Source organism: Calidris pugnax, unplaced genomic scaffold (genome assembly GCF_001431845.1).
Source record: "Calidris pugnax isolate Ruff unplaced genomic scaffold, ASM143184v1 scaffold9, whole genome shotgun sequence".
Lineage (NCBI taxonomy): Eukaryota > Metazoa > Chordata > Aves > Charadriiformes > Scolopacidae > Calidris > Calidris pugnax.
In genome coordinates this window covers 1,507,404-1,528,577 of record NW_015090778.1, presented here as the reverse complement: position 1 = coordinate 1,528,577, position 21,174 = coordinate 1,507,404, and the positions used below count along the sequence as shown (strand labels likewise).

Here is a 21,174-nt window from a genome sequence, read left to right as displayed (position 1 = left end):
GCTCCCAGTTGTGTTCAAAACAGCTAAATAGGTATGGCCAGTACTGATTAATGGTCTATTTTAACTTGTGTAAAAAAAAAAAAAAAAAACCAGCTCCAATCTGCAAAGGTTGGGTTGCAGGGGCTGAATATAACACAAAGCAACACTTACAACAGGGTGAGCTGTTTGTGAAAGGAGAGGTTCCCCTCCATCAGCTGTTCACAACCACTGACAGACGTGGATCACATGGAGCCTCTGAGCAGGTTGCTACAGCCCGTAGGATGGTTGACTTGACATTGTGTTGACAATTTGCTTGCTTTATTTGCTTACAAAACTGCTGGCTTGTCAGGGGCCAGTACCAAGCTGCAGTGGGCTGTTAGAGAGATGGCAGGTTACATACCAGCCTAGAATAAATCAAAACTAACAAAAAAAAAAAAAATTGAGGCCAGTTATGAATAACCCCTGTCTCCAGGGAGGCTTAAACCAGGCACAGGGCCCATCTCTTGATGTTCTGGCCACCAGAAGCAAAGGTTTGAGTTACTGGAAGCGGGTCCTGGGGTGGTGCCCCCCAACCCAACACCCCCCAGGCTGCAGCAAAGCATTGCCCTGGACATCACCCTGTGTCACATCTTGTTTCCTTCTTTCTCCTACACCTTCCCCAAACCCCATTCATTAATTCAGACACCCCCTCTCCATTTTAATAGAGTTCATTTTCCCCCAACCTTTTGGGAGAGCAGGAAGCTTTACAATACTGTATAAAACCAGTAATTGTTAATACAGAGCGTGGTTACAGCAACAGCTTAGAGTTTTACATTCATGTTTCCACCGTGCTGCTGGAGTTCTTTCTGCATTGAAAACAGGGTTGGCTGAAACTCAGACAAACGGGAGACATTTCTGTGAGTGAGGAAATCATTGACATCATTGCTATTTTTAACGCACCAGAAGGCTGTTCTAATACAAGAAATTTATTCCCTGATATTAAAAACAGGACATGAAGGGTTAACGAACATACAGGAGGCAGATTGTGATGGCAGTTTATAGAGGGTGCCCCCAACCCAAAAAAAAAAAAATTGCAGCATTTTCAGTCTTTCAAACACAGCATGAGATAGTCAGTTGCATCCTTTTTATTTCAAATGCAGGATAATTCCCTGAGTACGCAGCTTTTGTTTTACTTAAATAAAACTTTTCCAGAACTTAAAATAACCTGTGGAACAAGTTCCCGCAGCTGCCGGTGAGCTGGAGACCACACGTTCTTTGGCCCAGGGAAGGGGAGGCCTTGGCAGGAGCTCTCTCACTGGTCCTGTCCCAGGTGTCACACGGCCCCGAGAGGGTGCCCCCAACCCAAAAAAAAAAAAATTGCAGCATTTTCAGTCTTTCAAACACAGCATGAGATAGTCAGTTGCATCCTTTTTATTTCAAATGCAGGATAATTCCCTGAGTACGCAGCTTTTGTTTTACTTAAATAAAACTTTTCCAGAACTTAAAATAACCTGTGGAACAAGTTCCCGCAGCTGCCGGTGAGCTGGAGACCACACGTTCTTTGGCCCAGGGAAGGGGAGGCCTTGGCAGGAGCTCTCTCACTGGTCCTGTCCCAGGTGTCACACGGCCCCGTCCCCAGCCTCCTCCGGCGCAGCCGCCTCCCCCGCAGCCACAGCTCCTCGCCGACCCAGCTCTGGGCTCTGAATGACTCTTTGACTACTCTGCCATAAAAGGGATTTTTCATATTTGGTCTTAAAAAGTAATCCGTGACCTGAAGGAGCGAGGGTGGGGGGAAGGAGAGGGAAAAAGATCAGAAAAAAACAACTGAATTGAGATGTCGACACCGGGAAATAGCTCATTCTTTATAGTTATAACAAATGGGTCCTCAGAGGCTGGAAATTCTGCATCTCAGAGCTTTGGAGCAGAAGAAATTCTATACATAGGGTGAAGAGCGGGCTTTTAAACTGGCATTATAAATTTGTATATAGCTATACAATGTGTATATATACACACATATATATATGTATGTAGATTTTAACAAACACACCCCCCATAAACCAAAGGTGACAGTAACAGCCACACGTGGGAGAGGAGGTTTTTGGTCAACGACTCAGAGGGGGCGGCCGCACTCACCGGGACAGTCTGCTGTCTCTTTGAACGCTCTCTTCTTACAGCATCCTCGGCACATGTTAAACACACATTTATTGCCCTGGGGTGTAAAGAAGCTTGTATCAGTGAAAATAAAATTATTATTGTTTACTCTAATGAGCAGTAACAACAATACAGCTCTGCACACTCAGACCTTGGGGAAAAAAAGCATGAACGCGTGTATTAGGGCAGTCATGATGAAGCTGAGGGGAGCCATTATCAACTGTTTGCATTTCAAGAACAAAAAATAAAACAAAATAAACAAAAAAACCCTCCCCCTTCAACTTCTGCAACATCCCTTGGGCAGCCCGAGTTACACAACACAAGCGGGCACATGCCACAAGCACTTTGGAACAAGTCTCTCTCCACCCCAATTCAAAATTCCTTCATGTTTAGGGAGCCTCGGTTGAACTTATTGTTTGTTTGCTTTTTTGTTGTTTCCCCCCCCCCATCCCATGACATGGCTTAGAAACATGAGCTAGAAAAAACACAACCCCAGACACCAACCCAGACCCAGGCACAAGATTTCAAGGGCTGAAACATGGCAATGGTGTAAGAGGAAAACAAAGCCAAGAGCAAGCCCAGCTGCGGGCGGTCACGTCAGAGCACCAAGCTGTGTCACCTGGATTAGCCATGAAACAGGACGGCTTGAAAGCCAGCCAGATGAATGCTCAATGTTTTCCCAATAATTAACAGAGCAAAAAGAATATTTTCTCCTGTGGCTACAGCTCCAAACGGAGCACCGGCTGGCTGCTGTTTCTAAAGTGTCACAGAAGAGCAATACCCCATGCCTGTGTCCCCATGTCCCCACTCCTGTAGCTGTAAGGCTACTTTTTCTGCTAGAAATGAACACCTTACGCCCTGCTTGTATGTCTGTGTGCAGAAGTACATTAGCAGCAATAAATCAAAGAATCACAGAATGGTTGGAGTTGGAAGTGACCTTAAAGATCATCCAGTGCCACCCCCTGCCCTGGGCAGGGACACCTCCCACCAGACCAGGTTGCTCCAAGCCCCATCCAGCCTGGCCTTGAACCCCTCCAGGGATGGGGCAGCCACAGCTTCTCTGGGCAACCTGGGCCAGGCTCTCACCACCCCCACAGCAAAGAATTCCTTTCTGGTATCTAAACTAAATCTCCCCTCTTTCAGTTTAAAATCGTTCCCCCTCATCCTATCACTATGCAGCTCAGGGTGCGGGGGGCTTTCTGGGCCACCAGCACACATTGCCTGCTCATGGCCAGCTTTTCCCCCCTCCAGCACCTCCAAGTCCTTCTCCTCAGGGCTGCCCTCCATCCCATCCCTCAGCCGTGTCAACCACCCCACACAGCCTGGTGTCATCCACAGACCTGCTGTCTATATGGTGAACCACCCCACACAGCCTGGTGTCATCCACAAACCTGCTGTCTATATGGTGCTGGTCCCAATACAGACCCCTGAGGGACACCACTTGTCACCCATCTCCATCCTACATTGAGCCATTGACGGCTACATGGGCATTTAATAGTCCCAATACAGACCCCTGAGGGACACCACTCCTCACCCATCTCCATCCTGACATTGAGCCATTGACCCCTACATGGTCATTTAATTTCCATGTAATGGAAATGCTTTAATGGACACTGGCACTGACTTACCTTAGGGTTTCCACATTGATCACATTTTGCATATTTCGCTGGAAAAAAGAGAGACCTGATTTCAGCAATGGTAAGTTAAAAAAACCCCAGGATCAGACAAAGCCTGGTGCTTTTCTAGCCAGAGAGAAACTGGTTTTGAAATAAAAATGAAGTGCCTCAAAGAACAGTGCAAAGGTAAAGATACTTTGACTTTTTAAGTGCCTCTAAGATAAATCCAAGCAGAGAATTTTAATCCTCAAATAAAGCGTAAATGATGAGGACCATCTGCTTGAAACGCATATGAAATTCCAATTTCAAATACTAGAGACAGTTACAATTTAGCTTTGTAAATCATTTTGATCTTAAAAAGATTCTTATAGTGGATGAGTGACCTCCTTCTTTGTTTACTAATGAACATAATTTGAATCAAGTCACCTACCACCAGAACTTCCCAACAACCCCCCTCTTTTAAAAGAAGTTTCTACAACTACATGGACAAGGAAAACAAACAGTGGCAATTTATATCAGATGTGATATCAGCAACTTTACATGCAGTTATGCCAATAAATGGAACTTACGTTTTAAAGATGGATCAAAGCTTTTATTTGGATTTCTTAACTTCTTTTTTTGCTTATTCTTTGACAGAAGCTCAGAATTTCCATCTTCTTCCTCTTCCAGAGCACGTTTTCCTCGCACACCTTTTTCAGTCCCACTGTCTCCATTCTCCTTGCATCTCTCCTTTGGCCTGAAACAGTGAATACCATCGTAAGTCAGCTGAAGGGAAGAAGCAGGTGTTCCCTGGCCACTATTCTGGTTTAGAGAAACCAGGGTAAACTGTAAACCTTTCTATTGTGGCTAAATAACAGGGAATTGTCATTGCCCTCTGGTTTAGAGAAACCAGGGTAAACTGTAAACCTTTCTGTTGTGGCTAAATAACAGGGAGTTATAAAATATAGCAGTGGAATATAAAAACCTAACTTTTTTGTTACTGTTGGCTGTTAATAACAGACACACTGCCAGATATATCGCTTGGAAAGTCAATAGAAGTTGGCCAGTTAAATTAGTTAAGGCACCTGCCAACCTGTTATTCCTAAGCTTTACTTTAGTGTTTACTTAATTTAGTGGAGTATTACTCTTAATGTGCTCGTTCTCTCCTTCAGTCCAATTTTCACAACAAAAAGGGAATAAGGTATTTGAAAAGCCTGACCACACAAACACAAGCATCCTTTACAGAACACAATCTACTTCCCATCTTTGCTACCCTGGCAGTGACCAGCAACATTTGTGTTATGTATAACAATAAAGAACTGTCAGTAGCCTATCTATCTGTGGCACATCAGATTCTTTCTGAGCTGCAGTTCAGTGGAATTCTTGGTTTTTACTTTCTAGAGGGAAATCTGAGGAGGATCTAAAGGAGAAGATGCGTACCATGAGCAATATCCCCACAAACAAAGCAATAACTGTGAAAAAAACAAACCAGAATAAAGATAATCAATTTTCTTCACTTATTATCAAAATAATATAAGCTCCTAGAACAGGAGTGGATGGCTCTGCAGTGACAGCACGGGGGGGAAAGGTCTGTGTTAGAATAGAAAACTCACCCCGGCCTGATGTACGGCTGACAGATCCAGTGGAAAAAAGGCAACCCTTCTTTCGGCTTTTCTCCTTCTTTCTGATTAGCTATTTCTTCCTGCAGCACAGAGTTACAGTCAGTTTTCCTGGAGTTTTCAGGAAATACTCTACATAATACTTCCAACTCCAGGAAAAAACAGATTGGAATTTAAATTAACAGTTACTGGCAGTTACATATAGGCAAAAAACCCCTAGTAAGACAGATTAATTGAAGCAGATTTGTAACTCCTAAATCAACTTTATCCCACGTAAAGCTGTTCAGGCTTAAGGGGCTGCTACTGGAGTAAACTACCAAAACCAAGGTTGGTAAGCCACAGCCTTCAGTGGAGTGACTAACGGACACCAACTGCAGGACAGACATGCTCAGTCCCCACCAAGAGTGGACAGTGTTGTTCTGGGAGATCAGGGCCCAGCTTGGTACCTGGCATCGTAGTTTCAGCTCCCTGTTGACATCTACAATGCCCTCTAGAGTCTTCACTTTTGCTAATTCTTCACGCAGCTGCTGGTAAACTTGAAGCCTGAGGCAAATCCCAAACATCAAGTCATATTCATTCATTATTGCTAGACTGAGGAGATCAACTAAAAATGTCTTTATAAAAGCTTTTTATAGATTTTTTTTTTCTTGCTGCACTTGCCTTTGTTAGAAGCTTATCTTAAGTCCAGAGAGAAGCACACACACACCTGCTCCTCTTTTCCCAATAAATACTTGGCAGACAACCAAGGTGCTTAGAGATAAGTGAACACGAACGTAGAGCACATCAGCTGCTCCCCAGGAACTGCCCGTGCTCTTACTCCACACGGGGTGCAAGGCAGTTTGCCTCACAGCAAACCAGGAGCTCCTTAACTCCTGTTGGCCACGAAGCGCGTGTGCGCGTCCGGGCAATTGCCACACGGCAGCTGATGGGCTGTGAGCCCTGGATTATCTTGTGAAAATGTGTTCATTCCCCGTGTCCTGTTTCCCCAGATACGCAGGGAAGGGGGTAAAGGCCTCAGCCCACATTCTCTCCAACCAAGTCCGGGACAGAAAACCTTGCAGCAATACTAATTCTGGCCAAACAAATCCTTGTCTAGAAAAGCCAGACACTTGCTAAGCAGGATGAGCCCTGAAAACATTAAGAGTTCTCTGGAGATACTCACGTGTGATGCCAGAGCTTGAAGAGATGAGCCCTAACATAAGACAATGGACAAGGGTACTTCTGCACTATCTCCAGATACTCCTCAGCCATCTCCCACACCAAGGGGTTCCGGCCCTCAAACAAAGCTGGGTTATGAAGATTACCTTCTAGGGAATGAAAAGAAATACTCAAACTTTCATTTCAGGATTGAAACAGAAAACAAAATCTAGGCTCTGGAGCTTCATCAGCTCCGTTGTGATTCAACCAGCCTGTCACAGACACATCAGCCATGTACTCAACAAAGAGGAACACAGGGTCCACAGAGCTCTAGCCTGACCTCTGGATACTGTCATTCACTATACAATTCTTAATTAGCCAAATAGCTCATATATAATTGAAGCACGTTTGCCAGAAAGGCATCCAGTCTTGATACAAAGACAGCCACAAAATTAATAAATAGAAAAATCACTGCTTTTGTTGCCCAGTGATTAAATATCTGGACAATGGGTGTCTTACCTTACGTCTGTATTCACATTTGTCTGGCCTAAGTTTACAGACACCACTTCTCATTATGCTTTTCTCTACTAGCTTCACAAGCCTTTTGTTAACCAGTATTTGCTAAAAATAAGATTCTACAACCTCCCAGAAAATACATTTGATCACTTTAACTGTGCAATTGGAAGCTTCTTCTGATGTTTATCCTAGCTCTTCCTGTAGGAAGTTATGGCAATTCTTTCTTGTCCCAACCCAGTATGAACCATCTGCAGGAATATTATCAGTGGACACACTTAGTGCATCAAGATCCATTCAAAAACCATCCCGTTGATTAACAGATGTCATGAAAATACTCCAGGACAACAGGAGCCCCATGTGCCTTTGCCAAGTAATTAATCTGAGCTCTCCACTCAATGCTACTACAACTCCAACATAACAATTCTTACAAATCTTAGGTGATTCGTGACCCTGGTGAGAGATGGCCAGTACGAGAGGAGAGAGAATGGCCACTCAGCTTTCAGTCAGAGCTGTTCACCAAGTCAGTCTGACCATAAGCTTTTAATAAATGTGTACGGGGCTGCTAAGGGAGTAATAAACAGTTCATATTCTCATCTATTATAAGTAAAAGTTAATTTTCTTACCTGCACTCATGACACCGTGCACTCCTGTCTTACGGATACATTCTTCCACATCACTGAGACACTGGATGTTTCCATTTGCAAATACAGGAATGCTTACAGCTTTTCTATACCAGTGAATAAAACAGATGCATAAAATTGAAAATTAGAGTCCAGCCAGAAATTCTACTCCTGTACACCAATTTGGTTGCTCTTCAATGTCACTGCACACTCTGTTTAACACCCACTAAGGCTGGTACTGCTCACTAACCTGACAGCTTGAATGTGCTCCCAAGATGCCACACCAGCAAGAGGTCCTTTCTGTTCTTTAGTGCGGCCGTGCACGGTCAGCAGCTAGAACACAAAGTCACATTTACTTTTCATGTGTAATGAGCCACTGGAACAAATCCACTGACAAAAAATTTCCTTTTACCCCATACACTTTGTGGATGCCACTGAATTCCCTCTGCTGTTTCAACAGTGCAGAGACTTTGGTAGCACAGAAAGGTCTCAGCCGCTCACCTACCGTGGCAGGGCCTCGGGCTTCTTTCAGCTCACTATTCCACAGCACAAGAGTGTACCTTGGGGGAACCTCCAGATCCCCTATTGCACTGGCTCCCATTAGTGATTCATTATGGAATTTGTGATATGTTGACCTGTCTTGCTCCTCAGCAGAAGGCACCCTGGTGAGAGATGGCCAGTACGAGAGGATAGAGAATGGCCACTCAGCTTTCAGTCAGAGCTGTTCACCAAGTCAGTCTGACCATAAGCTTTTAATAAATGTGTACGGGGCTGCTAAGGGAGTAATAAACAGTTCATATTCTCATCTATTATAAGTAAAAGTTAATTTTCTTACCTGCACTCATGACACCGTGCACTCCTGTCTTACGGATACATTCTTCCACATCACTGAGACACTGGATGTTTCCATTTGCAAATACAGGAATGCTTACAGCTTTTCTATACCAGTGAATAAAAGAGATGCATAAAATTGAAAATTAGAGTCCAGCCAGAAATTCTACTCCTGTACACCAATTTGGTTGCTCTTCAATGTCACTGCACACTCTGTTTAACACCCACTAAGGCTGGTACTGCTCACTAACCTGACAGCTTGAATGTGCTCCCAAGATGCCACACCAGCAAGAGGTCCTTTCTGTTCTTTAGTGCGGCCGTGCACGGTCAGCAGCTAGAACACAAAGTCACATTTACTTTTCATGTGTAATGAGCCACTGGAACAAATCCACTGACAAAAAATTTCCTTTTACCCCATACACTTTGTGGATGCCACTGAATTCCCTCTGCTGTTTCAACAGTGCAGAGACTTTGGTAGCACAGAAAGGTCTCAGCCGCTCACCTACCGTGGCAGGGCCTCGGGCTTCTTTCAGCTCACTATTCCACAGCACAACAAGAGCGTACCTTGGGGGAACCTCCAGATCCCCTATTGCACTGGCTCCCATTAGTGATTCATTATGGAATTTGTGATATGTTGACCTGTCTTGCTCCTCAGCAGAAGGCCTGAATACTGTCAGTACTGGCCCTAACTATAGACCATCTCTTCCAATTTAAATCCTAGAAGGCTGCCTATTTCTTAGATACTGTTTTTTTTTTCCATAGCCCTGTGGATTTTAGGCATTTGCACTGCCTCCTGCAGTTAGACTGAGATGCTCGGCCACATGAGGGACGCTGCGCTGTGCAGTGATTACAAGAGAGACTCTGAAGTCATGATGCCTTCCATATCATGCTATGGACCTGCTGCCTATGACTCCAAATACCTGCAGTCTCTCTGCGTCCCGTTTTCTCTGTCTGTAAAACAATGCAGCCTGTTCATCTCCACAGTACACCAAGATCTGCTCATCAGATGCTTTACACAGAGACACGTGTCCAATGCAAGAGTAGAGGGAGCAGCTGCCTCCTTACCTGGCAGCCAGCTTTCTCCAGCATCTGTGCATACTTCACTGTCTTGTCAATTTCTGGGAAAACGCGGATTTTGCATGTGATGGGAACAGAGAGCTTCTCGTTAGCCAGTAAAACTGGGAAAGATTGAAAAGACAGGTAAGTGGGCTGCACAATGCTATGAAAAGCGCCTACTCTCCTCACGGTCTGATACTGGGTGTGGTAGGGAAAAACCCTGGAAAGTTAATGCTATGCAGTTCTCACAGCTTAAACAATCAGCAATGTCCTCTGCAATCCTTATTGCACAGGTTAATCAAGTAATAGTAACACATGAAGCACAAAATCTACATTCTAACGAGAAGGCATAAAATAGTCAGTATTTAATGGCCCTAACCTTTCTGCTGCATCAAACCTTCACTTTCAAGGACCACCCCCCTCAAATCTCAATCATTGATAGAGGTTTTCTCTCATCACAGGCTATTGTACCCCCACTATTCTGCCAACAACATTAATAGTGGCTTGTCTACCTTTCCTGCAAGAGATGCCATGCTTCTTTTCAAATTATCACCCAAACAATCATGACAAGTAGAGTCTTGTCCATGCTAAGCAGAGGCTTATCAACTGCGGGAGGCTGTGGACCCAATTAAGTAGTAACTGTAGGTTACAGAGTCAGAGTGCTACCTGGAACAACCTGTTAAACTCCCATAGTCTTTACACAGTGCATAGACTCAGAAAACTACTAAAAAGAGAGCAATCAAAGACAGCCAACAGGAGAACACTGAGCAATTGCATGCCTGAAACTCCCTTCTCTTCCAGAGCTTGGATGTGTAATGTAAGAAGTCACCCGCTTTCTTCTGATCCAAACCCTAGAAACTCTAATGATAGGTACGTCCTATCAGGCTTTCACAGGAGTGAGCAGGGTGTACACAGGTGAAAGCAGAAAATAGCACTCCATCATTTTAAAGAAGGCTGGGGGAGAAAGGGGAAGAGGAAGCTTTGACCCCCTTTTACCCAACGGCCCAGTAAGACAACTGTCTTACTTGGCAGCCTGGGTTCTCACCCAACTAGATGGCCTGGGTTCTCCTCTCACCTTGAGGCTGTTCCCATTTGCATCCCTCATTCCTAAGGAAAGTGCCCCAGCAACTACCTTACATGCTGGGCAGGGAAGCACTGTCTGTCTTTCCAGGTTCTCAGCAGTGTCTTTGTGCCAAACATCACTCAAGATTCCCTGGACCCTGTTTAACTTCACCATTCAGACACTTGCTTTGAAGCAGGGCAAAGGCACATTCTCAGCTCTACACAATGACCAAAACCTTGCTTTTAAAATCAGTTCCAAATGCATTTCTTAAAAAATTATGATCCAGTTCACAACTGCTACTGATAGCCTGAAAAGATCCTGTAAAAATTTGGAGAAGGGTGGTGTAACTTGCTATGGTGTGGGCAGAAAGAGCCTGCTGAGTTGATCAGAAAAGGGCAATTGTGGCTGTAAGCAGAAACACAGCTCCTGGCACCCGAGAGCTTCCGAGTGAAAAAGAAAGGCACTGGGAATTCTGCTGTTTCTAGAGCTGAAGAGGCACTAAGCCACCATTAGACTGGGATTCAATTGACTCACTTCCACCTAAAGTCTCTTTCAGGTACTGAAGTCTTTTAGCAGATCCAGCATGAGTTTGTAGTGGGATACCACCAAGTATGTTGAGGGTGCCACTAGAATACAGTGAGAACGGAAAAAAAAACCCCAAACACAACCCTCCCCAAAGAAACATGCTGCACCTCCTTTCCCCAAAAATCCCTAAACCTCCTCTCCACAAGTTCATCCCGTTCCCTCTGAAAGTGAAGCCTCTCTAAAGACTTACTCATTCTCTGAAGAAGATCCCACTCCTCTTGCAGAAATGCTCCGTAGTGACCTGTAATAAAATAGCAAATGAGAAACTTGTGGAGAAGAGTAAGACTCTGAGGTACCCAGCTTTCACAAACCTTCACATACAAAGATCCAGACACTCATCCGTCTCCCTGGCAGAAACAGAGTTGCTTTGTCCTGCCCAAACTGGAAGAGTTGGATCGTTCTGTTCCCCACACCACCCTGGATTTACAGGATAAACAATGAATCCCCACACCCTACTTTCACCCCTACTTCCATGGGCTGGTGCGTTGACACTGGCAGCTCAAAGTCCAACTTTTTATACCAGCTGTTTAAAAATTCCCTTCAGGATAAAACCTGATCATATGGAAAGATCTGTTTGCCCTGGATCGTTTCCTATTAGTCTTAGAAAGACATTTTAGAAGAGGAATGGGCAGTTACTGAACAAATCTTTCCTCGACATCCTGACTGCTTTTTATACCAGCTGTTTAAAAATTCCCTTCAGGATAAAACCTGATCATATGGAAAGATCTGTTTGCCCTGGACATCACTGACCGTTTCCTATCAGTCTTAGAAAGACATTTTAGAAGAGGAATGGGCAGTTACTGAACAAATCTTTCCTCAACATCCTAATCATCCAAAATTTTCAAACGCTGGTCGTGGTTTTCAAACATAGCTATCCTTGGAATACCTCTAAGAGATTCAGCAGGTGTTATCCTCTTACACACTGATGTGAACAAACTGTGCAAGTATCATGGAAACAGGAGACACTAAGTGCCCGCGTGATATAATTTTAAATGCAGTTTTACAAAATTAGGCTGTTTGAACAACTGAAATCAGAAAGAAAATCAAGCTCTTGCTAAAAATACTTTTTCTGATGGATATTCTAGACACAACAGCCGTCACTCAAGAGAAGCTGGAATTAATTATTAGTATATCTGATTTTTGCTTTAGGTACTGCAAAACATTACCTGTTAAAGTAGGTGTAACTAAGTCTGACTTCAGCAGTACTAGAGCCACCCCCTGCCCCAAAGCTTCTTTTGGTCCCCTGGATGTTTTACTTCCAATATTCACATTTGAAACATGCGATTTCTGTTTATCCAGTGTTCAGATTTGCACGTACCTCTCTTTGCAATCATTTGGGGGCAACCCAAATTTAGGTCTATGGCATCGCAATAATCTTGAGCCAACAGGGCTGCCTGGACAAACACTTCAGGGTCGTTGGCACAGAACTGAGAAAGACAAAGAGAAGTGGAATAATCAGGAGAAAGCTTTCTTCAAGTATTGACAACACGTTATGACATCAGTTATAAGCAACTACTTGCTACTGAAAACAGGCATAATATGCACAGTTAATAACAGAATACATCATTTCTCAAAAAAAAAGAAAACCCCAAACAAAAACTGTGACACTTACCAGCTAAAGATCCTCAACCTTCAAATGACAAAATGAGAAAGATGAGCATTCAAGAGGCAAAGAATATTTTACATGTAGTACCCAAGACTAAGAGGGAACAACTACTAAAATTCCCTATAGAACAAACAGCTGTAGCATTTTAATACATAAAGGTGGTGCAGAAGAAAAGAGTTACCTGTGGTGTCTCTGGGTCTCGAGACAAATCAAACTTTGTAGATACCAATAAGCACCACTGCCTCCAAAATTAATTCCCATTAGTGTGGAGTGTGAAACAGACACATAGGGCTGTTAGTCAAATGCTCAGTCTTAAATATAATCAATATTACATCTGAAGCACAGTGCAAAAATCAATTTATTAAGAAAAAGACAGCTGAAAGCCTCCAACCAAGGCCCATCAGGGAGGATTTTTACACAGTAACCAAAGCCCACAGGGCAGGCTGGGCTCGGATGTACCCCTGCCTGATCTGTTTCCAAGAACCTGTGACCAAAACCCAAACCTGCCCAGAAATATGGCAGAATTCAGTAAGGATTGCTGTACCGGGTCCAGCCAAGGATTAATCCAGGTTGGTCTGTGCCTTGTGTCCAAGAGCAGCGAGCGGGAAGAAGCTCACAGTAGCTGACACCCTTTGGGAAGGTTCACCCAGAACACGCAGCCTACTGAGCTGCAGATCTGTGTTCAAAACACTTAAGAGCTTTCTAAGACTATTAAATTTCTGCCACCTGTATTTTTGTGTGGCAAAAGTAGCTACCTCCCACAGAAAAAGGAGAACAAACAAAGCTGTACTGAGGCAGACCAAAGGTCCACCTCATCCTGCTCTGATAACGGTCAGCAGATGCCTCGGGAAGAGCAGAAGCTGGAAAGCCTCTTCAGTGACTTTGGAAGCAGAAGTGGTGTTTCCTGCACCTAATGACCCTCAGTAGAGTTTTCCTTCGTTTGCTTTTTGAACTTATGCAATCTTTCAGCATCCAGTACATCCCCCAGTAATTAAATTTTGCAGTTTATAGCTATCATTACCCTGGCTTAACACTTCCATCCCATTCCTCATTTTCAATCCAGTCATACTTTCAGAGACTTCATTAATCTCTCCCCTCAGTCAGGGGAGACAATTCTCTTCCAGGGTGAAGAGTCCTCCTCCATTTAAGTGCTCCCCATGTGGAAACCACACAATTCCTCTGCCTCTCCCTGCCCCACAGGCCCCTCTCCCTCTCTGGGTGGAGCACAGGGACGTACCTGAACCTCACACAGTGCTCCAGAAGCATCACAAGCTTGTAAGTGTCCCCTACCTTCCTTGTGTTCTTGTTCTGAAGCTGAGCACTGAGCTCATGGCTTCAGAGAACTACTCGAAAACCTGTGATCCTCCCCGAGCGGTATCAGATCTGGAACCACCCCTGTCTCTAAAAGACCAGCTGCACTCCGGGGAGACCTTACAGCAGCCTTCCAATATCTGAAGGGGCTACAGGAGAGCTGGGGAGGGACACTTTGTCAGGAAGTGTAGTGACAGGATGAGGGGTAACGGTTTTAAATTGGAAAAGGGGAGATTTAGGTTAGATATTAGGAAGAAATTCTTTGCTGTGAGGGTGGTGAGAGCCTGGCCCAGGTTGCCCAGAGAAGCTGTGGCTGCCCCATCCCTGGAGGGGTTCAAGGCCAGGTTGGAGGGGGCTTGGAGCAACCTGGTCTGGTGGGAGGTGTCCCTGCCCAGGGCAGGGGGCTGGAGCTGGATGATCTTTAAGGTCCCTTCCAACTCTAACCATTCTATGATTCTAAAGATGAGGTGCCAAGGAGTCTAGTGCCCTAGGCCCCTGTAGTCAGGACACCAAATCCTCTTTGCTAGGCAAGAGATAAACAGAAAAACTTTCTCTTCCTGAGCTAAGTGCTGTTAGAGGCATTTAGGTGAAGGAAACGAGACTGCTGTCATCCTCTACAATCACTTCATAAACCTGCCAGAGATCGCCTCGCTTGAACTCCTGCCCATCTGGGAGCCCCTGGATGTGCTGAGGCGGGTGAGGGGCCGCCCGGAGGCAGGGGGAGCCCGGGGGGCAGGGGGCGCCCGGGCCGGCCCCGCCGCCGTCTCCCCACTCTCACCTGCACGATGAGCGGCCGGTCCTCGGGACAGGCCTCGCCGTAGAGGTTCTCGCGGCGGTAGTTGGCGTCCCTGAGGAAGACCTGGGCGTGCAGCATGGGCGTGTAGCAGAGCTGGGCACCGTGGCGGCGGCTCAGCAGCCTCCAGGCCAGCTCGCTCTGGTCCACCATGGGCGCCACCACGTAGTGGGCGCTCCGTAGCGTCTCCCTCCAGAAGGCCTCCCCGCGCAGCTTCGGCATCTCCCGCCCGTGCGGCGCCGCGGGCACCGCCGTACCGGGGCTCGCAGCCACCGCCTGAGGCCCCGGAGGCGGGCGCGATGGCTGGGCCCTGGCGGGGCAGCGAGGCGGCCGGACGGTGCCACCGCCATCTCGCTCCGGCCGGATCCGCGGCGCAGCGCACGCCGTGTCCCCCCCGGAAACCGCGGCGCAGACAGCAGGGGCCGGGAGCGGCGGGGTCCGGCCCGGGGGAGGCCGCGCCGGTCGGGACCCCACAGGCTCCTCCTGTGGGGACGCGCCCGTGAGGGCGGATACGGACCCCCACGGACCGTGAGGCGGCCACCGCCGCTGCGGCCCGTGCCCCGAGCCCGCCCCCGCCGGGCCCGAGGGGGGCTGTGGGGCAGGCGCCCCGGTGAAGCGGCTGGTGGTCGGTAGGAGAGGTCGGGCCCAGGGGTCGCACCAACCCTCGGTGCCGGGGGGTGGAAAGGATCCGCCCGGCTCAGCCAAAAATAACAACATACACGACGAACCCGCTCCTTCTGGGGCGTTTTATAAAGCTACTGGCCACCAGCAAGCTGAGCCCGGGGGAAGATTTCCTCTTCTTATGTACCAGAACGTCCAAACTGCTTAATCTCTACTCCTGTCAAACCATCAACATAACTTTAGTTACAGGACTTGGGATGTTTGGTCTTCGAAAGGGGGAAACTCAAACAAAATCACAGTGTGTGGGAGACGTCCCAGCCTGTGGCAGGGGGTTGGAAACAAATGGTGTTCCCGGTCCCTTCCCACCCAAAGTCTGCTGGAGCCTCTCCGTTGTCCAGATCACTGACAAAGCCCACATTTCTCCTCCCCACCCCTAGTTTTCCAGCACTGGCGGCTGTGACGAACTCTGCTGCAAGAACTAGCTGAGCTTCAAGCTGCTCTCATTGTTTTCTACCATCTCCACTACCTTCTGGAGGCCTAAAGAACCAGTTCTGCTGTTTTAAATACCCAGCCTCTCCAGCCTTCCTTCAACACCCCCATTCCCTCTTACACAGCTGCTCTAGGGTTATTTTTTTCTTTCTTTCTTTTGACCCTGGTTTGCTCGCAAGGTGTCTGATCTTTAGTTACAGTAACTTAACTGATTGCAGGAGAAATAAACACCTGCTTCCTTTATGACTATTCTGCCTTAAATCTTTACTTGACCTCCATCTCAGCACCAGAAAGCTTCTTGACTGGGGTCTGGCATCATTGTTTAAAAGCACCGGGTCTGGTAAACTGTGACCCTTCCTGCATTTTTTTTCAGCTATCCTCTTTGGCAAAATTGGCATATTTCCCCTCAGAAATGTGGTAGAATAGAAGAAAGCAATAGTGTTGGTGGTGATGAGTAGATGTGCTGTGTGCAGTACGTTCTTAGTCTTACTATTAAGGCTATATTGTAGATTTAAGGCACACTGCTCACCATTGCAGAATAGCAATGTGACTTTGTGAGCCTAAATAAATTTATAGGGCCAGCAGGGGACTGTGATTTTCAGTCTCAAGATTACACTCTGCTGGTCTTAGAGAAGCCTCTGAGAAGCCAGCTGAAAAGAAGGGTGGAAAGTGAGTAGCAGTTGACAACAGATTCCCACTTTGTTTTCACATAAAAGGGTGTATGTGAAGGGCTCTGCTTCTGCCCTTGTCTTCTCAAAACAAGCAACTGCAGTATTTGATTTTACGTTATGCTCTTATTGTTTACCTATGTCTATCTGATGGACTACTGAGAAACAACAAGCCATACCAGCACTAATAAGGTTTTTATTTTTGGCACACTGGATTCAGCAGCCAGATACATAATGGGTTACAGGGCAGCAGCTCATAATTAGACAGTTGGGGGGGGAACCCCAAAACAAAACAACCTTCTGCTTTTCAAATAACAACCACAAGAACATTGAGAGCATATAGGCTATAAGTAATTCTTGAGGAACTTCTATTACTAAACCAGTACCTTCAAGCTTTGCTTAGATGAGGCCATGCATGTTTATGTTTATACAGAGAACTCGTCCCACTCCTGCTTCAACAGGTGGAAGAGCTTTAGTCCTTGCTCCCCCCACACCACCCATTCAGGCTCATTAAATACAGAACTAATGCACCTGTTTGTTCATCATGCCTTTCTTTTTCCTTCTAAGCTTTCAATACAACCCAGGCAAGTAGGATTCTTTCAACTCTTTTTTTCAGGCTCACTCTAACTGCCAGTACTTAAAATCAAAACAAACCAAATCCACATGTGGTTTATGTAGTATCCTGTGCTAGGATGTGCATGGATAGTACAGCGTAGATATAATGAAGTCCCAGCTCACATCACCACTCTTCAGCATTAGATTCTTTGCAGCTGTGAGGCACACTGCCTGCTTCCCTCCTTCTGTTACCACCCAACACCCAGTCACCGTACCTAACAACTTAATAGCATTTATACCCATTGCCTATCTAGCACTCTCAACGACCTTGAGGTAGATGCTATTAGTCCCATTTTACAGATGGGGAAACTGAGGCAGTAGCATTAATGGCTTGTCTAAAACCACAACGGTGGAGCCAGAATTAGAATTTGAGAGTTTCCATGTCAGTCTTGTGGGTGTGTTGCTTGGTTGTGTCTAAAGTACCAAAATCATGGCAACAAGAAGCCATGCTTCAGAATAATAAGTGTTCTTTATTATTGTTATTATTTCTACAGACTCCAAATGAGATATGCCAGCAGCAGTTTTTGCTTTATACCAAGAAATGAGAGATTCCAGGTGAAACACAGGATTAAGAAATGGTGGTAGAGAATGAGACAAAAAGCCAACCAGTGATCAATTCTGTTTAATACTAGGAAAGCCAAAGAGAAAAAGACACTCTTCAGACCAAAAAGTATTATAAAAAAAAAAAGAAAAAGAAAAAAGAACAAGACTTATTTTGGAGATGCTTTAAGCTGACATTATGTTGTTTTTATTTCAGATTTCACAAAAGAAATATGTTATAAAACTAAAACCAGTTAACCCAGCCACTATCAACAGAGGGTGGTATAAGCAAAAGACACTAGGTCAGAACCTGTAGTGAAGAGCCACCCATTCCTGTCACTGGAATGCTCCTGTACTAAACAGGACACTTCACTGGGGGATGAAAATGGAGGGAACTGGGGTTTTAGAGCAGTTCTGAGAGGCACAATGGCTCCTCCTATTTGGTGCTTTGCTGCTACCCAGGTCTCCTCTGTATCATAAGTGTAGCAAGGATTTACTGATTTCGGAAAGGACAGATCCAGCATAGCAAAGGCAAGAAAATTTTTAATTGAATTTTATGCAAGTTTCCCTTAAAAAGGTACTATACCTTAAAATCATACCAACAAACTGATTACTTAGCTAACTTATGTGGGATCTCCAGTCTCAGTAATGAGAGGAAAATGAATACACAAGGCTTAAGCAAGCCCTGTGCCAAATAAAACAGGGGCTTTGGGTAGATGCTTGTATGTTTGCCTGAGCTTTGGTTATGGGAGAGCAGGGGTAGGAGGATTTGTTCAGTTATCATTGAAGAATTCTATTTCTTGCCCCATTCCAAATGTCTGGTTGGGCGCTGAGCCTGGAGGTGGGAGGGAATAAAGGTAGAGCAATAGTCTTAATGCTTTACTAAGGTCCTGATCCAGCAGAGCACAGAACCTTGCACAAATATAAACAAAGTACCTGCCTAGGGACAGCTTTGCCTGTTTTTATGACGCCCAAGTTAAGGCTGTTCAATACACAGTGGTGTCTGTGAAGCCATCCCTTCCTCTCCCCCTCTCCTCAAAAGAGTGGGTGATGACAAGAACCCTCCCTTCTGCCTCCTCCTTTCTGAGCAGGGCAGGGCAGTGGGAGAAAGAGGAAAAAGGAAAAAAAAACAAAACAAAACAACAAAACAACCAAAAGAAACCAGACTGTTCCAAAGATGCACTTTGGTTTAACAAATGGGCAACTTCCCCTTGTAGAATAAACCTTCCCATCCAAAAAGGGATGTTTCTTTTCTCCTATAACCCACGATAAATTAAAACCAAGTAAGTCGTCTCTGGTTTGACACAATAAATACTTAGAATATATCAAATTAAAAAAATATAGTTACAAAAGCCTCAATGGAATCCTCTTTCTGACCTAACTACAGACAGATTCTTCACAGACAAAAGGTATCTCCGAAATCAGCTGCAGTTCCCCTCCCTGCTCACTGGGCTTGGTCAACAAGTGCTATCACATACCCTTTGGAATACTGTTAAGACAAAACAATATAGAGCACAAGAAATCTACTCCTAAATTTGTTTTTCATACTGCCAAGGGTGTAGGAAGCAACCATTGGTGGGGAACCCTCATAGCTGTGCACAGTGACAGAGTCACAGCACTAGAGTAACATGGACAGGGATACGAGGGGAAAACAGAGCCTAGGGAGGGAAGGAGGAGAGAGAACCCATAAAAGTTGGGAAAGGAAAAAGATGAGCAAGAAAGAGAGAGAAAGAGACCAATCAAGTTCAGCTGGACTTCCCAGTTCTGGCAGCAGAGCAGATGAGATGTTGAACAACAGGAAGAGTTCCTTGGGGTCTGTCATAACAAGGAATGTTGTTGGCATTTTCTTCACCATTGACAGTAAATAAGCAGAAGTAGTTAACCCTCTCGGACACTGACACGTGGCTCTGCCAGTGAGCTGTGGATGATGCCAATAATTGACTCAACGCCATCTCCCTCCAATAAGGTGCGGTGATCCCCTTCGATAACATGGACAGATACCTTCCCATCACATACCTGCAGAGATACAAAAAAGAGAAAAACTTTATATTCACAGTTCACAACCAGCTGGTCCCGTAGCTGTGTTGGGTTTGTCAGTCTAAGTTACTCATGGTTTGCACCACTGTTTCTATCAAACTCAGTTGAAAGCAGCACCACGTTTCCATGGCTCAGCTGCAAGGCACTGTTTGGAACCAGTGTTTTAAAGCATGATACTTTGACAGCCTGGCAGCTGATCTGCTCAGATGTATGCCAGGCAGGAAGTCAACCAACCTGATACTAACAGAATAATTTACCTAGAGTATCAAAGAATGAATGATCATGTGGCCACTTCCAAGCCCTCAAGAAAACTAAATTACCTTCCCCTTCACCTAATCCTTCTCCTACCACCATGAATCTTCCTTTGAAGTCCTTGTGTAACTTTCATAACATAAAAATTAGCTTGGAATCAATAATGAAAGCAAGTTAGAAGTCTGAAGGGATAGGAGATGCCAGGAGCAGGAAGCTAATTCTGAAAACCGCTTCCTTTTCCCTGGTTCCTGTACCATAATGTAAGACACTTAACCCTTTTACCTGACCAGCGGCTAAACAACAGTGACCATACCTGGACTACAGGCTGAAAACCTGTATTTTTTAGGCCCACAACCCACATACTAACTTCAGAGCTACACAAAAGCTAACTAAGAAAAAGCCACCTCTGTTGTCAGCAGGCTGACAGATGATCTTTAGAAGCCTGCCCTCATGTAGTGGACAAACTTGAGGGGCCCTCAGTGATAAAAGGAGACTAAGAGTTAATTCTGTCAAGTTACTCTCCTTTGACATCTTTATTACCTGAAGTCTAGCTAATTCTTGCAGCTCTTTAGGTACAGAAAACACCTACTTATCCAACAGAGAGGTTAGACCTTCTGGTCCTCACTACCTCAAATGCCCAGAACCTATCAAACTCATTCACTTTGGAGGACTTCTAATTCTTCTTAGAGCACAATAGCTGGAGAATAATAATTTCTTTCAAGAAATCAACCTGAAAGAAAATTCAGGAAGTTTCATCCCTTCTCTCTCAGAACACAGTGTGCTTTTCTTTTGCTCCCCCAGCTATCAGAACAATCTCAACAGTCACCAGTGGGCCCCAGACTGACCTCTGAGAGTCTGTAGTCTCCACCTAGACCTTCTTCATATTCATTGTGAGACTTTGCTCGCATCAGTGTCACATTCCCATGATACTTGGACTCTGGTATATACTTGTCAGCAGCCTTCAGTTTATGGTAAAAGGAAGCAGCAGCAAATCTGAGTGCTTCACGATTGATGTTTGTATGAACCTGAGTTATCAGGTCTGCAGCAGCATTCACACGAGCCTCCAGATCTTTCAGGGGCAGAAGAACCTCCAGCAGCTGGAAAACATTAA

At 45.3% G+C, this 21,174-nt stretch overlaps 2 protein-coding genes across 2 annotated transcripts in view; both read right to left on the bottom strand.

Annotated features, from left to right (window-relative positions):
- Positions 1-655: 655 nt before the first annotated feature.
- Positions 656-15,188, bottom strand: DUS1L (dihydrouridine synthase 1-like). Its single transcript, XM_014953332.1, has 14 exons — positions 14,827-15,188; positions 12,450-12,558; positions 11,322-11,372; positions 9,493-9,605; positions 8,679-8,761; positions 8,432-8,535; positions 6,486-6,630; positions 5,770-5,866; positions 5,318-5,406; positions 4,295-4,461; positions 3,738-3,775; positions 2,092-2,167; positions 1,510-1,729; positions 656-1,223 (listed from the first exon to the last, which is right to left on the bottom strand). The coding sequence occupies exons 1-13, from the start codon at positions 15,061-15,063 to the stop codon at positions 1,578-1,580; spliced, it is 1,461 nt and encodes a 486-aa protein (XP_014808818.1). The 5' UTR covers positions 15,064-15,188; the 3' UTR covers positions 656-1,223; positions 1,510-1,577.
- Positions 15,189-16,795: 1,607 nt separating this feature from the next.
- FASN (fatty acid synthase) overlaps positions 16,796-21,174 on the bottom strand; it is a 42,917-nt gene continuing 38,538 nt past the window's right edge. The window contains exons 42-43 of the mRNA XM_014952433.1: positions 20,909-21,160; positions 16,796-19,790 (exon numbers count right to left, since the gene is read on the bottom strand). Coding sequence (XP_014807919.1) covers positions 19,653-19,790; positions 20,909-21,160 — 390 coding nt within the window. The 3' untranslated portion in view covers positions 16,796-19,652. The remainder of the gene's footprint in view (positions 19,791-20,908; positions 21,161-21,174) is intronic.

Excerpts from the sequence above, each read along its gene's own strand:
- DUS1L (XM_014953332.1), bottom strand. The coding sequence starts at position 15,063 with ATGCCGAAGCTGCGCGGGGAGGCCTTCTGGAGGGAGACGCTACGGAGC. Across the intron at positions 5,867-6,485 it reads TTCAAGCTCTGGCATCACAC|GCTTCAAGTTTACCAGCAGC; the intron begins GTGAGTATCTCC and ends GATTTGCCTCAG. Across the intron at positions 3,776-4,294 it reads CTTTGATCCATCTTTAAAAC|CGAAATATGCAAAATGTGAT; the intron begins GTAAGTTCCATT and ends TCTTTTTTCCAG.